Raw genomic sequence first — 14,460 nt, 5'->3', positions numbered from 1 at the left:
GATGTTATAACTTTTAAATTTTTCTTCTGTTTTAGAGAGAATGGTTTGTTTTTGATGTTGTAATTTTAATTTTTTCTTTTGATGTTAATTTAAAATCACTTTTTGAAAAAAAATTTATTTTTTAAGAGAGAAGGTTTTTTTATGTTGTAATTTTAATCTTTTTCCTTTTTCTATTGACTTAATATCGTATACATATCAGATATAGTTAGATTTGATTAAAGTTAAATTGATGTTTCAATTTTACCCTTGAAATCTATATCAGGATATCATTCTGGGATTAATTTGCTTCGTTTTTAAAATGTGAGGGACTAATTTATTTTATTTTAAAAATAAAGAAAAAAAGTTTTGTTTCCTAAAATGTAAGGGATGAAGCATATCTTTTCTTTTTTTTTTTTGGTGAGAAATCCTTTTACACCGGAGAGGGATACTGCCCTAATCTATAAGGTTTACTGTCTGTATGTCTTGTAATAACACCAGCTCCATCACCCCCACTTCCCTCCAAGGTTAAGGATATTCTCACTGTCCAAGATATTTTGTGCTGAATACATTGTTCTAACAAACACACGATTTTTATTTTATATTTATTTTTCAAGTATTGTTATTGTTTATATAATCGTATCCTCAAATTTTTGTTATACCTTAGACTATTGTTAGCATTAGAAATTGGGAAAAATGCCAAAACAGTTGCTATGCATTTCTATAAAATTTCCCATTTTATAAAGCAATTGTTACTTTTTGTAAAACCCACGATTTTTGGCACCGGTTTTATTATTTTATTTTCCCAATTAATTAAAAAGATAAAATTACTAGGTAAAAGCAAAAAATAAAAATAGAATAACTGTAGGATGGGATAAAGGTTCCTAATAAACTAAAACTCTTATCCAAACCACCTACTATGCGCAAATATTTTAATATATGTGGGAATAATGGGACATAACAGAAATGGAAAAGAAAATTATGATTGCAGATACAAACTATCGTAGTACAAAACTAAAGAAAAGAAAAGGTTACAAATTTTCAGATGCATCATTTCCTGTTGGAAACTAATTCCAATTTAACATTTGGCTAACAGTAATATATATTTTGTCACACCGATTTTATTTTGATTTTAAAATGTTCGTTCGTTTGAGATTGCCAAATTAATGAAAAGATAGCTCACTTTGTTCTTAGTTCTGCAATAATTTTTTTTTTCACTTCTGCGAATTTTTCTTCTGACTTATAGTTTGACCTTTTATTTTAAAATATTTCTGCCCTTTATCAAGAGATCCAAAAAAAAAAAAAAGAGTGAGAGAGAGAATCTTGCCAAGTCCAACATGTTACATACAGGAGATAGATGGTGCATTCTCCCGCCCAATGGGAATTCCTGCATATAGATTAGCATTAGCAGCTTAATTAAGTCCTTAAGAATCTTAGCCATTGGCGGCCACGTGTACTCGTTGACCAATCAGTGGAAGATAACGTTATCAAAATTGAGATTGCGGGAAATGGTTAACTGCACACGTGTCAACTCGTGAATGGAATCGTTAACCTTCTTTTGTGTCCAAACCAGGCGGTAGTGATAGTGGGCCCCCACAGTAGGAAGTGCCAGTTCAGGTCTAACTGTCTAAGACTCTAAGTGGGAGGAAAAGCTCAATTTTCTCACGGGGAGTTTGGACACAAATTATTCCAAAATCCAAATACTGGAGCACTTATTTTAACGTAATATACAACACGGATCATAACAGCCATCATAATGGGATAGGTATGGCACCATTTGAAGCGTTGTATGGGCGAAAGTATGGATCTTTCTTATATTGGGATGAAGTAGATAACAAACTGATCACTGGCTCGGATTTGGTGGAAAGAACCTTAGAGAGAATTAAGTTATTCGAAAAAGACTAAAAGTAGTTCAAGACCAAAACAAGAGTTGGGCGGATTTAAAGAGAAAGACCATATCCAACGTGAAGGTGTAATGGACGAACCATACACCACGAGAGGCAACGTGGGAGTTAGAGGAGGATATGCGGAATAGATACCCATATCTTTTTTATCAAAGTACGTAAGTTTCGAGGACGGAACTTTTTGTAAGGGGGGTAGAATGTAAAACTCACGATTTTTGGCACCGGTTTTATTATTTTATTTTTCCAATTAATTAAAAAGATAAAATTACTAGGTAAAAGAAAAAAATAAAAATAGAATAACTGTAGGATGGGATAAAGGTTCCTAATAAACTAAAATTCTTATCCAAACCACCTACTAGTGGGTAGTGCTAGGTTTAAGATTTTATTGAAACCCTAGAAAGAAAAATAACACCATCCTTACCCTTCTTTCGTCTGCCTCCCTAGAGCAAGAGCCGTCAGAGAGTAGAGAAGGAGAAACAGGCAACACCGTCAATCGATCAGACGACTAGGCACCTAAACCTGTAAGTCCCGAGTTCAAGCAAAAAACTTCTCTTTTAAGTTTTAGTAGTTGCATTAATTGTCTTAGAAATTTTACGGATATTTATGGTTGCTATATACATGTAGATATATATATATTTTTAGAAAGATTCATACGTGGATTTGTAGAAATATGGTGTTCGATTTTAATCTTTTGGTTAAATAAGGTTGCCCAAATCTGTTGGAGGAAAAAAAAAAAAAAAAAAAAAAAGAAAAAGAGAAGGGCTGTGGCCGCCGCCGCTCTGTTTTGGCTAGGCGTTGCTTCAGAAAAAAAAAAAAATGGGGGCCGCCATCACTGGCGGCAGAGAAAAGAATTGGCAAAGGTTGGTCTTCGGCCAACCCAAGACAGAAAAAAAAAACGTGCCAGCATGTGTTGCTGACAATAGGCCAGCAACGGCAAAAAGCCTTGGGGTCACAAATGACCCCAATGAAAGAATTGGCCATCTTAACCAAGTCAAGGATGGTTGGCCAAGGGGTCTAACCCAAAGGAAATTTTTTTTAAAAAAAAATGGGAGAAAGATGGTTGGCCTTTTTGGCCAACCAATGAAAACAAAGGGTCGCCAGAAAGTCTGGCGACCATGGTAAAAAAAGAAATGGTTGGGCTTCTGGCCAACCATGGCTCTAACCCGAAGAGGAAAAAGGGATAATTTAGATGTTAACCAAATATAAGATAAAATAAATAAATATTTAATAAATCAATTTTGAATATAACTAGTCCATTTTTATAGGTTATCATGGATATTAAAATTCAGGACCCAATTTAAAGTAATTGTTAGAATTGAAGTATTGGTCATGTAAAACTTATATTTAATTAATTATGTCTAAGATATTTAAAGAAAAATCTAGGATATCTTAATTTATCCTTATGAGGTTAATGTAGACGAGGTGAGACAAATTCTAAGTTGTTAAACGAAACGTTTAAAATAGTAATAATAACAATAATAATAATAATAATAATAATAATAATAATAATAGTAAATAATAATGCTGACGATAACACTAATATTAATAATAATCATAATCATAATAATAATAGTAAATAATGATTAATAAACAATAATAGTAAGGATAATAACAATATGGACATGGAGAAAATAAATTGAAGATATAAACGAAGATATAAATATAATACGAGTGGATAAGTCAAATGTACATTATACATAAATAATAATAAAACCTACACACGCATAAAAGTGGAAATAAAGGGAAAGGTAATAGTAACTATTTAATATATATATAAGTGGTAATAAAATAAATTAGCGACGACGAGGACGATAATAATAATAATGAATAATTATAAATTATAAATAAACATAGTGAGATAGTAGTCAGGATAATAAACATGATTACGAATAATTATTTTCTTTTAAATTAGGAAACTTTACAAAATGAACACTTTCCAAAGTAAGAAACTTTTTAAAAATAGAAACTTTCCAAATTAGGAAATTTTCCAAAAATAGGAATCGTCCAATTTAAGGAAAATGCTATTAGGGTTCATATAATGGTATAGACACGAATCTTCAGCTTACTTAGAGTTTGTATATTTATGCATCTATAAGAAGTAACAACTAATTAGGGAACCTATGCATTTGATAGGTACGGTACAAGGACCTATGGTAGTTCCACTCGAGCAGCCAAACAAAGGTAAGTGGTACTTACTCTTCTGAGATTTCAAAGGTGCAAAAGTGAAATTTTTGTTTTCAATCCTATTTTGTTGTGTTGACTCGAAATGTATTTGATGAAATGCTTTACTTGGATATTTATGAAAGTTATATTTTTTCTATACAAAAATGGACCATGTGACTTATTTAAAATGTTTTGATACGTTAGTATATACCAAACGAGTTGAATCTTTTATGAAATCAATGATCTATGTATGCGACATGTGGAATGAATTTTTGACAAGTAAAGCTCAAAACAGTCATGGAATAGATGATAGCAGTTATAGTTCTGTCTAATCGCCATGGTAGCCTGATATAGAGTCCGATCGATTGGCAAGGTTATGGTAGCTTGGGATAAAATCCGGTCGATTGACCCATCTATCGAATGAGACCAATAGGTAGTCATGAAACCTATTGGTCGCTCACCTAGAAGGGGTTTAATCTCTAGGCTGAGTACTCAGTAGCCGGTCATTGCATGTACTTGTTATGAGCTGATATGGAACAATTTATGAATTGATCTGAGATGAGACTCATTTTCCTCAGCAGCTTCCTGTGATGATGTGTTATGGTCAGCCTGTGCTGATGATGTCTTCTCCCTTCTTGCTGACCACTTTCTTTTTCCTCTTGTTGTTTTTCTAGGATACTTTTTCTTTGCTCTCTTGCTGCCACCAGATGATCCATCAGTTGCCTGTGATTGTTTTTCAGCTTGGGCATCATGTTGACCATCTCCATGTGCACCACTTTTCAAGCCATTTACATCCTGGCTCTCATAGAGTATAGATTCAGTAGTTCTCCTCATAACAGGAAGGGGAATTTCAACTATGGGAGTTAGTTTTTCACTCCCAAGCATTTGATCATCTTTGCAAAACTCTTCGTCATCAGTGAAATGCTCCCCTTCAGAGCTGCTGTCATCTTTATCATCTTCTTCACCTGCCCTTGCATTCACATCAGTTTTATCTCCTTGACTCCTACTCTTTACACCAGTCCCACTAGTTTCTCCCTCAATGACAACACTTACTCTTACACATTCACCTCTACTTGTACCTCCCATTGCTGGTCCAGGGGCAGTCATATTTGGACTAACAAAAGAGCTACCAAAAAGATTTTTTCTAACCACCAATTGTTTATCAAGTTTTACAACTCCACTGCATGTTCATCTACAACTACACTACCATGTTCATCAATTTCTTCAATTACAACCCCTGTTTTTTTCTTACTACCTAACAGCGGGAAATGTGACTGGATGTCAAGAATTTCATGTAAAGGCCTATAGTCACAGTAAACATCTATCAGTTTGTGCTCGTACGCCCATTGCCACTATATCTGCATCTCCTTGTAACTTTCTTAATCCCTTATTCAAATCACTCCCAAGTTCTAAGTAATAGTAAAGCATTGTACCATTATGTCCTAATTTATCAACCATGTCATTTATTTCATGAACAGACATTCTCTCCGCATCACACGCATCAACATAATCTATTTCACCACCAACGTATGTTTTATACTGACGCCCACTAAATCTAGCACCATGAAACATTCTAATATTGAATAGTTCAGAATTAGGCACTGCAATGAAATGGGAAAAAAAAAAAGGAATCACTTCATTTGAAAAAAAAAGGTTGAAAAAACCACTTGTTTATTTCAAAATTTCCCACTTTTACAACCGGCAGTTGGATGAAAACCCTAACATTTAAACCCCATAATGCTGCTACATATTCACAACCCACAAATAAGCACCTTCAATTTCAGACACAAACTTGAGTAATACACCCATTACATTTAGTTTAAAGTATAGTTTCAATTCATTCACATGATGTTTCCCCAAAAATAACTTACCGTAAATTTCATATGGCATCAATGTCGACGTCTCCTTCTCCTGATTTTCCATCCATAGATTCACCCACGATTTTCCCTTCTCTTCGATCTTCAAAACCCTTCTCTTCTTCGATCTTCCTACAACGATTTTGAGAACTTCAGTTTGTTTAATTGGCTTGTTTCTACCGCTCTTTTTTTCTTTTAGTTGATGTATTAATGTAAGTGAACAGTCAGTGGATTGACGGACAAAATTGCCCCTGTGGTTTGCCACGTGTAATGCTAATTTCAGAAATTAAGAGCCATTACCGACGAAATGGGCACGGGTGGATTGATTAAGTTGTTTAGTGGTCAATCATTAACAAAAAATAGTTCGATGGCCAAAACATGATCCTGGAAAAAGTTTAATGGCCGCCCAGGTTTTTTGCCCTTTATAATACATGATAAAATGATTATATTTTATATTTTATATTTTAAAAGTACAAAAATTATTCTAAAAGCACTAAATTTTAGCTTTTGCTAAAAGTGTTTTTAACACCAAAAGTTTCACTCATGATTTTATGGAATAATGTTCACCAAGCACTTTAAAAGTGCTTTTAGTACCTAAAAATACTTATTACCAAAAGTTTTGCAACGCTAAATGTCTAAGTCGTTTTTGTTGGTGTTATAACTCAGAGGGAAAATGCTTCATGTTCACCCCTTGAATTTCTCACTTGGTACACTTGCATTGATAACATATTACCAAGTAGGGATGGTGGACTATGTGCATGTCTCATCTAATAAGAAGTAGACATGATATATCTCACCATCATTACTTGGTAATTAATTGTTAATACTAATACACTGTATGGCATGTTATGTGGTTCACATAGTATCATACTACTTACACTTTTGTGATATAATTAAACATCGGCTCACTTTTTATCAAACGCATTTTTATCAAATGCGTTTTTAGGGAAAGTGTATAAAAAGACTTTGAATAGGTCCGTTTAGATTGCTGTTTTTAGAAGTTTTTATAGAAAAATGCATTGTAGTGATTCGATATATGTAAAATAAAAAGAAGATGATTACACGTAAATTTTTTGGTTGGATTTTGGTCAAATAGATTCATGGGTAAACAAGTAATTCATGTTACAAGAAGCAATTAATCACGGAAATGATTTAGTCAAATAGGTTGTGTCGTGTCAATCCCAGTATCTAAGAAAATACGTAGAATGGAAAGAAAATCAGTACATCGGTTAGAAAATGATGAGATTTATGTATGTTTTCCATATTAGGAATTAACGCAGGCTTGTAGTTCACCTCCTTACCAGATAATTTCTCTTTATTGTCTCTGATCGTTCCAAATTAAAAAAATTTAAAAGACAAAATATACTTCCGCGAATCTTGAAGGTCCGATGATAAGTTGAAATCAACCTTCGGAAACTAATCAAAAAGTGATGAAGAAATTGCTTCTTTAGTTAAAGATGTGATAATTTCAAGTCAATTGTTTACCTCCTATTCTTTCTTTCCTGTTAGAAATCAAATCAATTTAACCAATAATCATTGTACTGCTTATTACGCCCAAAATTACGACATTATGTGGAAATTTTTGGTGGCCCATTGCTATGGCAAAAGCATATTGTGTGTTTGGATATTAGACTATTTAAAATAATTACTGTAATACTTTTTTATAATGTGATGTATGTAAAATAAAAAAGTGATTATGATACATTGAAAAATATGTTTTGTGATGCGAAGAGGTAGATTCTTTGACAAATAAAAACTATCCAAAGAAATGCAACATACACTACACAATAATATAAAACTACAAGGCCACTTTCATTGCTTCAATCAGATCGACCAGACACACTATTTTTCTTCTTTGATATTCTTTTCACATGACCAAAATTTTTCTCCGCAACTGTTTCCATTAGTCTTGAAGAATAAACTGAAACAAAGAGGCTTCCTGAATGTTACCTATGAGATTAAGAATGAAACCTAGATCGTTCAGAGTATAAGATCAGTAATAATGCAAAGGAACTAATCACTATCTTGAACCCATTGATAATCAGAATTTCTTAGTTCATTGCTCTGTACGTATCTTGGTCAATGAATAAAGAATTGAAATCACCAGTATCAAAATCCATGAAAGTCTCGAAACCACAGCTGGCCATAGAGGTTCTACCATGACTTGCCATGTTGCTGCTTCTGCTGCTATCGACCCCATGAATATGGTGGAACAGAGGGTGGTGGCGATGGTTTTGCTCCTCCGTGTTGGAGGGTGGATGGTAGTACATGCGGGCAGTCTGAGGACAGTGAGAATGAAACCTGGCTACTATTCTCACCCCTACATCCAACATCTCCAAATACTTCCCCATTAGTGCCTTTCTTCCTCCCCTTGAGAAAACAATATAGTATGTGATGCTGTGTTTTCTACCTACAATTTTGTTTGATCAAATTGTGAACAATGGGGATTAACTGAGATAGGAGTTGAGACTTGAGACCCTTTTAAAGAAGATCCCAATATGTGGTAAGAGGAAGACTTCCAGTGGTTCATAGAAAAAGACAACTCACAAGTCATCCCCAACCCATAAATAAAATAACCATCTCAGCTTTCTGCCCAGTTCTTTCTTTATGAGCTTTTTCAGTCATTCATTCCTTTCGCACATTTGACTTGTAAATCTGGCTCAGGCGCTTTCCAAGTGAGACCAGTCCAGTTGGAATAGATGACCTCAAAACTGAAACGGTTGACAACTATGCCTGTATTCGCCTTTTCTGAAACACCTAGAGACAGTCAGACGACCGTGTAACATGAATGACTTCTTACTTCTTCCCGTGAAAGATTCGAAGGTTCCACCCACCATCAAGTACTAGTTAAAATTGTTCCAAAAAGGAAAACGTGAATAATGTTCAAACGTGACTAAAGTTTGTTTGGATAGGAGTTTATTTGAATGATTTGTTTGAAATAATGATTGTAGTACTTTGTGTGATGTGATGTATATGAGATAAAAAAGTAATTGAAAAAATAAAAAGGTGATTGAAATTTGTGAAGTAAATAATTTTATTTGAAATCATTTCAATCCAAACAAAAGAAAAACCAAGAACACTACAGAGACTATTATGCCTTTCTTCTTCTTCTTTTTATTTTTTGTCTAGGCCGGAATATATATATATATATATATACATATATATTAAAAGTTACATGTACAGTTAACATGTAAAACCATTTTTCGGATTAAAGTACCCCCAAATTAGAAACATAAAGCCCAATCTCTTTTTGAATTGAAGATTATTTGATTTTGTTTATAAAATAATACTGGATTACTCTTTGTAGTATGATGTATGAGAGAAAAAAATATGATTATACAAATAAAAATAATTAGAAAACATATACAATTTAAAAAAATTTCAAATAACTCTCAAGCCCACACACACACCATCCTTTGGCGCATCGCTTGACAGTTGACATTACTGGGTAATGCACTAGTACTATTAAGCTATCATACACTCTATCATGAGCTGTCGGCTGAATTTAATACTGCGAAATAATACCAATATATTACATTAGGCAACTGACCCCCTCAAGAAAGAAACTGTACTGAATTGGCTGTTAGCGCTTGTTAAAGCCAGAAACTTTTAGTTCATCGGTTGGGGGATATTTACATGAAATTGGATGGCTCAAACACGAACTTGCATTTTCATGCTTCCTAAAGATTAGATTTAGACTTGGTGTTAGTGGAGAGCTTTTCTACATGTCGAGTAGCCGGTGCCATAATTATTGTGGTCAAACTAAACCAGGGGAATACAATTCTAATAAGCTTATGCAGTGCAATAATTTTTTCTTTTGAATCACTTCCAATACAACTCTTGTTTAGCCAGTCTTTTCAAAATTCCATGTTACAAATTTTGAAATCTTTGGAGCAGTTCAAGATCTCAGCAATGACAAATCCCACCGCCATAGTCTAACCATTATAGTTAAAGATCTTACCATCCAAAAATTTCTATTAGCATAATCTGTTCCTCTGGTCTCAATCAACCAGCAACATTTTTTTTTCAATGGAGTACCCTACTAGCCATCATGTTTACAATATATAAAACTTCTACTACTTGCGAATCCTTTCAGGTAAAAAGCTACCTATGAACAGTCAATCTTTGAAGCACAAATTATCAGGTCCTTCATTTATCAGTGACAACATATGAAGTGTAGAAATTCAGAAGCAAAAAATAGCCGGACAAGAAACCTCCAGCTTGGTTTCAATAATAACTACTGCTGTATTACCTACCATAAGCATAGAAGTTTCAAGAACAATACATACATATATATATATGTATATACTTTGGCCCTTTTTTGGCTCATGTTTGTAGAATCTAGACAAAATTGGCCATCAAATTCGTAGGCCGTATTAAGTATTCCTAGTGTAATCCTGTACTTGCTGGGGAAAATATAATCAAATTTACAGTTAAACCCTTTTATCAAGCCAACATTATTGCCTTCTTTCTTTTACCAAGTATGTCAATTTGGTCCAGCCATAAATCTACAGAGCTTTCTACTAAATAAGATCTCATGCAATCTGCAAACAAAGGTAAGCGAAACAATCATTTAACCAGTCCAAGATGTCCAAAAACTTAAGAATGGTAGCATACTAAGGTGCAATATTTACCATATAAACATAGGGATCAGTACGGCCTCCTGCTCCAGACCTCTTAACCTGCTCTAGATTCAGCAATCTGCAAAACTGAACTTAATTAGATTATCCTGAAATTAATTATACCATTATTAGCCTTCCAAAGTCAAGCTTAATTAAATCAAATTCTTAGACTGTTAAAACAACAAACCAGATTACCGAGTAAACTGTATGAAACAAAACCAGCTCGCAAGTAGCTACGTGATAGCTCGATTCAGAGAGAAGGCACAACAACTAGTATTGCATAGATTACCATAACTGATTACTAAACAAAATATTATTAGCTCCGAAAAATCAAGCTTAACTAAATAAAATTTTCAAAAAATTTTACTTCAAACCAATCTCTTATACCATACCAACATAGATAAATTGTCAAAAATGAGTCACTAAATAGGCAACATGTCAGAGGTATAACCAACAATGCATGAAGTACCACGCTGATTGCCTTTAACAAATTGAATTAGGGCCGGGTCACAAAACAACGGCCCACATATGAGGTATAGTTCAAGTAGGTCCCACTAGACCACGTGGCTGCTAACTTCATACGTGTCAAGTGTGTGTCTGTGTGAGAGAGAGAAAATTGTTTGGGCTCACATTCTCAAGGCCTTGCTGGTGCTGGGGCTGTCGCCGAGCAACTCACGAATCTTAACTTCGGAAGCGCGCCCGTGAGATGACAGAACTTTCAGAATAGCTTCGGCTCGGCGCCGCATGTGAGTCGAGCCTAGGATCGGCTTCCTCTTGAGATCCTTAGCGGGTGGAGTAACAAACAGATAACTTCCACGTCCACCACCGCGCCTGTTCATGATCACATTGCCGCTGCTTCCTGCACTGGAAATTACGCTGCTGGAGCCACTGGACAGGCACGACGACGCCGAAGCTGAAACAGAAGCCGATGATTCAACCTTCGCCGCCTGCTTCCTTGAGCTGCTGCGTTTCTGGCAGTCGGAGATGGACAAATTCTTCGATCGCCGCTTTCGAACCACCTGTACATTCGTCACAACGCAAATAAGCTCGAAAACAGGGTGAAACAGAGCAAAACTACGTAGAAATCTCCACCGAATTTTCTTAAGCTCTATAATTCTTTTCTAAGTAAATGATACCTATTATGATATCGAAAATGATACCTATTATAATTCAAGCCATAATTCAAGCATCGCTGTTCACGAGAATAACGAAACAAATAGCAGTTCACAGTTTAAGACGATCGTCGCATGCATTGTAAACCAATAATAGACCAATGTTCAATTCCAAATTCAAACTTCAGTCGAACAATGGCTTTAGAACTTTGAATATATGAACTGAAATGAATCGCGACGCAAATTCAAATTATATTGAAACGAAATGAATCCAGATGCAAATTCAAATCATATTCAAAACGAATTCAACAATATCGAAGAACAACGGATAACACATTGAATTCAGAGAATTAGGATCATAAAGCAGAATATTCTTCCATAAACTTTAGCTTCGTCATACGTCTACTCATTTTTAACCAGATTTGACGAACACATATTGAGAGGTGATCATATTTCTAAGCTCGTACAAAGACGCAGTTTGAATCTAAATTCATGCGAAACCAGAATTCAGCAGAAACGTGCTAGGAAAGTTAATAAGACGATCACCTTCAGCTTCATCGTGTCGTGAAACTTGGAAACCACGGCGATCACCTTCACTCGCCGATCATCATTCTCGCTGGTCGTCACCGTCGACGAAGACGAAGACGAACAGGTCCAATGCGACTGCTGCGACTTGGAAAGCTTAAACCTCAACTTATTCTTCTTCATCTTACCAGTACAACTTCTCTCACTGCACAAATCAATGAGAATAACAATTACGATTTTCCGGAAAACTCAATTCAAATTCAGGTAAATAAAATGAAATTTGAAGCTCTGAGATTATTATTCGGATTCGTACAGCGGCGGCGAGAGAGGGAGAGAAGGAGGCGGGGTGGTGATGGCGACGGAGAGAAGGAGAAGAGCTGAGGCGACTTCACGTTCAACTGCATTTGGAAATTCAAATGCTTCTTCTTTTGTTGCTTCTGCAGCTGCCATTTTTTGGTTTTTGAAAAAGGCGGGAGATTGAAACGGTGTTTTTTTTAATTTTCGGGGAATCGTTGCTAAACTTTTTTTGTAATTTTTTAATCTATTTTTCTTTCTTTCAAGTAACTGAAGAACAGTTTCTGTATTTATAGAGTAGTGCTTAATTCTTTTCGGCTTTGAGAGAGTCATTTTGATTTGGGCTAAATGGTAATGCTGGAACGGACTATGGAGGTCTGTTTACATGGGCTGGGCTAGGAACATGAAGCTTAGGCTGAACATTTCATTGTTGTGGGCCACTGCACATGTTCAGTGGACTTTTTGCTGTGTTTATTAATTACCCGTCTATAAGTTTTTTTTTTTATATTTTTGGTAGGTAGAACGTGTTGAACGAGAAGTCGAGGACCTTCTACTTACAAAAATATCTGAATGGAAAAACATAAAATAAAATAACTGTTTTATAAATGTCAAACAAAAATTGGAAATGAAGAAGTTAAAATATTTAGCCTAATTTAATGTTGAGAGTCTAGGTATTCATTTGATCACATCCCTCCTCTTTCTGAATTTTATGTCTAGTTATTCAATTTTCTTGAACTTTTACCAAATCAAGAAAAATTGAGCAATAATACGATTTATCGAATATTGAGTAATTCATGAGGCACATTGTCCGAAAAAAACTAGGAAAAACTTCTCTCTCTTAAGAGTTGCACTTGTCTTCCCAAGTGTGGTAGTTCAAACTTTCAAAAACTCACACCTGAATTTCCCAATCCTTGCCAACCATAAACCTTCTATCAATGAATCTGGAGAAAATTATAAAAGCAATTAAAGTGTTGGGTCTTGTAATGCGCATATGTTCAACTCCAATATACATTAATATCTATGCAACAGAAAGACCTTTGGCTTCATTAAGTATCATGTGGAAAAGCTTACTGGTGCACCAGAACATTAACATTCACTACTTGACTTTGTCAGTGCTATGATAGGTATGGTGAAAGCTTAATTTCATATTGAGCTTCTTTGTAGTTGTAGTTTTTTCTAGTTTATATTCTTAACTTTGTTGCTGACTTTAGCTCAAAAACCCAGTTAGCTGTTATTTCTCTCTAAGGGTGTGTGGTTTTCACCTCCCCCTCATACCCTCTAGTAAAGTTATATTCATCTGATTAAGAATCGTGTGCGGTATACTAGTGTATTTCTGTTGGAATACCATGGCGGAGGAGCTAGCAGATATTATGCAGAAGTTTGCACTGTGTGAAAAAGAGTTAGAAGCGACTGCTTTAGAGCTGGATGATGTAGGTACAGGTATCAAAAAGTGTCACCACAGCTTAGTAGGGAAAATAGTTGAAGAGAAAATTGTCAACTTTGTTGGAGTGAAAGATTTTGCTAACCTGGCAAGGGTTACCCCAGAGGGTTGGTAGTAATGGAACTGGGACCAAATATGTTTCAATTTTTCATTCCCTCCACTGAGGATAGAGAGAGAATTCTAGAAGGAGGACTGTGGATAATTGATACTCAGGTGCTGGTGATGGAAGAGTGGTATGAAGGAGTGGAAGAGGATAAAAAAAGCTTTCAAATTAGGCTAATTCCTTAGATTATAGATGAAAAAAAAGAAAAATCGGACAATTGTAGGTCTGACAAGGGGGTTTTGCAAAACTATAACTGCCGTGCTGACTCAACACGGTTGAAAGAAGTAATTTTTTTTTTTATAAAGTTAGATGCTGGAAAAAAAAAAAAAGCCTGCAAATCTTGTCCCCTACCAGGCTGATTTGGCCCTACAAGGGCGATCCTTAAAAAAAAAAAGGCAACCTAAAGCTTTTATATATAAATATATATATGTAATAGAAAGTTGCCTTTTGCCGGGCTGAGTAAG

The 14,460-nt window shown here is 35.0% G+C and overlaps 1 protein-coding gene across 1 annotated transcript; it reads right to left on the bottom strand.

The window, feature by feature from the left end:
• Positions 1-10,434: 10,434 nt before the first annotated feature.
• Positions 10,435-12,608, bottom strand: LOC113769020. The gene is made up of 5 exons (XM_027313510.1): positions 12,472-12,608; positions 12,180-12,363; positions 11,152-11,540; positions 10,534-10,600; positions 10,435-10,443 (listed from the first exon to the last, which is right to left on the bottom strand). Exons 1-5 carry the CDS (start codon positions 12,606-12,608, stop codon positions 10,435-10,437), a joined length of 786 nt encoding a protein of 261 aa, XP_027169311.1.
• Between the last annotated feature and the right edge of the window lie 1,852 nt (positions 12,609-14,460).

The sequence above is a fragment of the Coffea eugenioides genome, chromosome 4, assembly GCF_003713205.1.
Source record: "Coffea eugenioides isolate CCC68of chromosome 4, Ceug_1.0, whole genome shotgun sequence".
Taxonomy (NCBI): domain Eukaryota; kingdom Viridiplantae; phylum Streptophyta; class Magnoliopsida; order Gentianales; family Rubiaceae; genus Coffea; species Coffea eugenioides.
This window is presented reverse-complemented; position numbering and strand designations above follow the sequence as displayed.

Coding starts and splice junctions, on each gene's coding strand:
- LOC113769020 (XM_027313510.1), bottom strand. CDS start 12,608: ATGGCAGCTGCAGAAGCAACAAAAGAAGAAGCATTTGAATTTCCAAAT. Junction 11,541..12,179: donor ACGACACGATGAAGCTGAAG/GTGATCGTCTTA, acceptor ACGAATGTACAG/GTGGTTCGAAAGCGGCGATC. Junction 10,601..11,151: donor ACCAGCAAGGCCTTGAGAAT/GTGAGCCCAAAC, acceptor TCAGTTTTGCAG/ATTGCTGAATCTAGAGCAGG.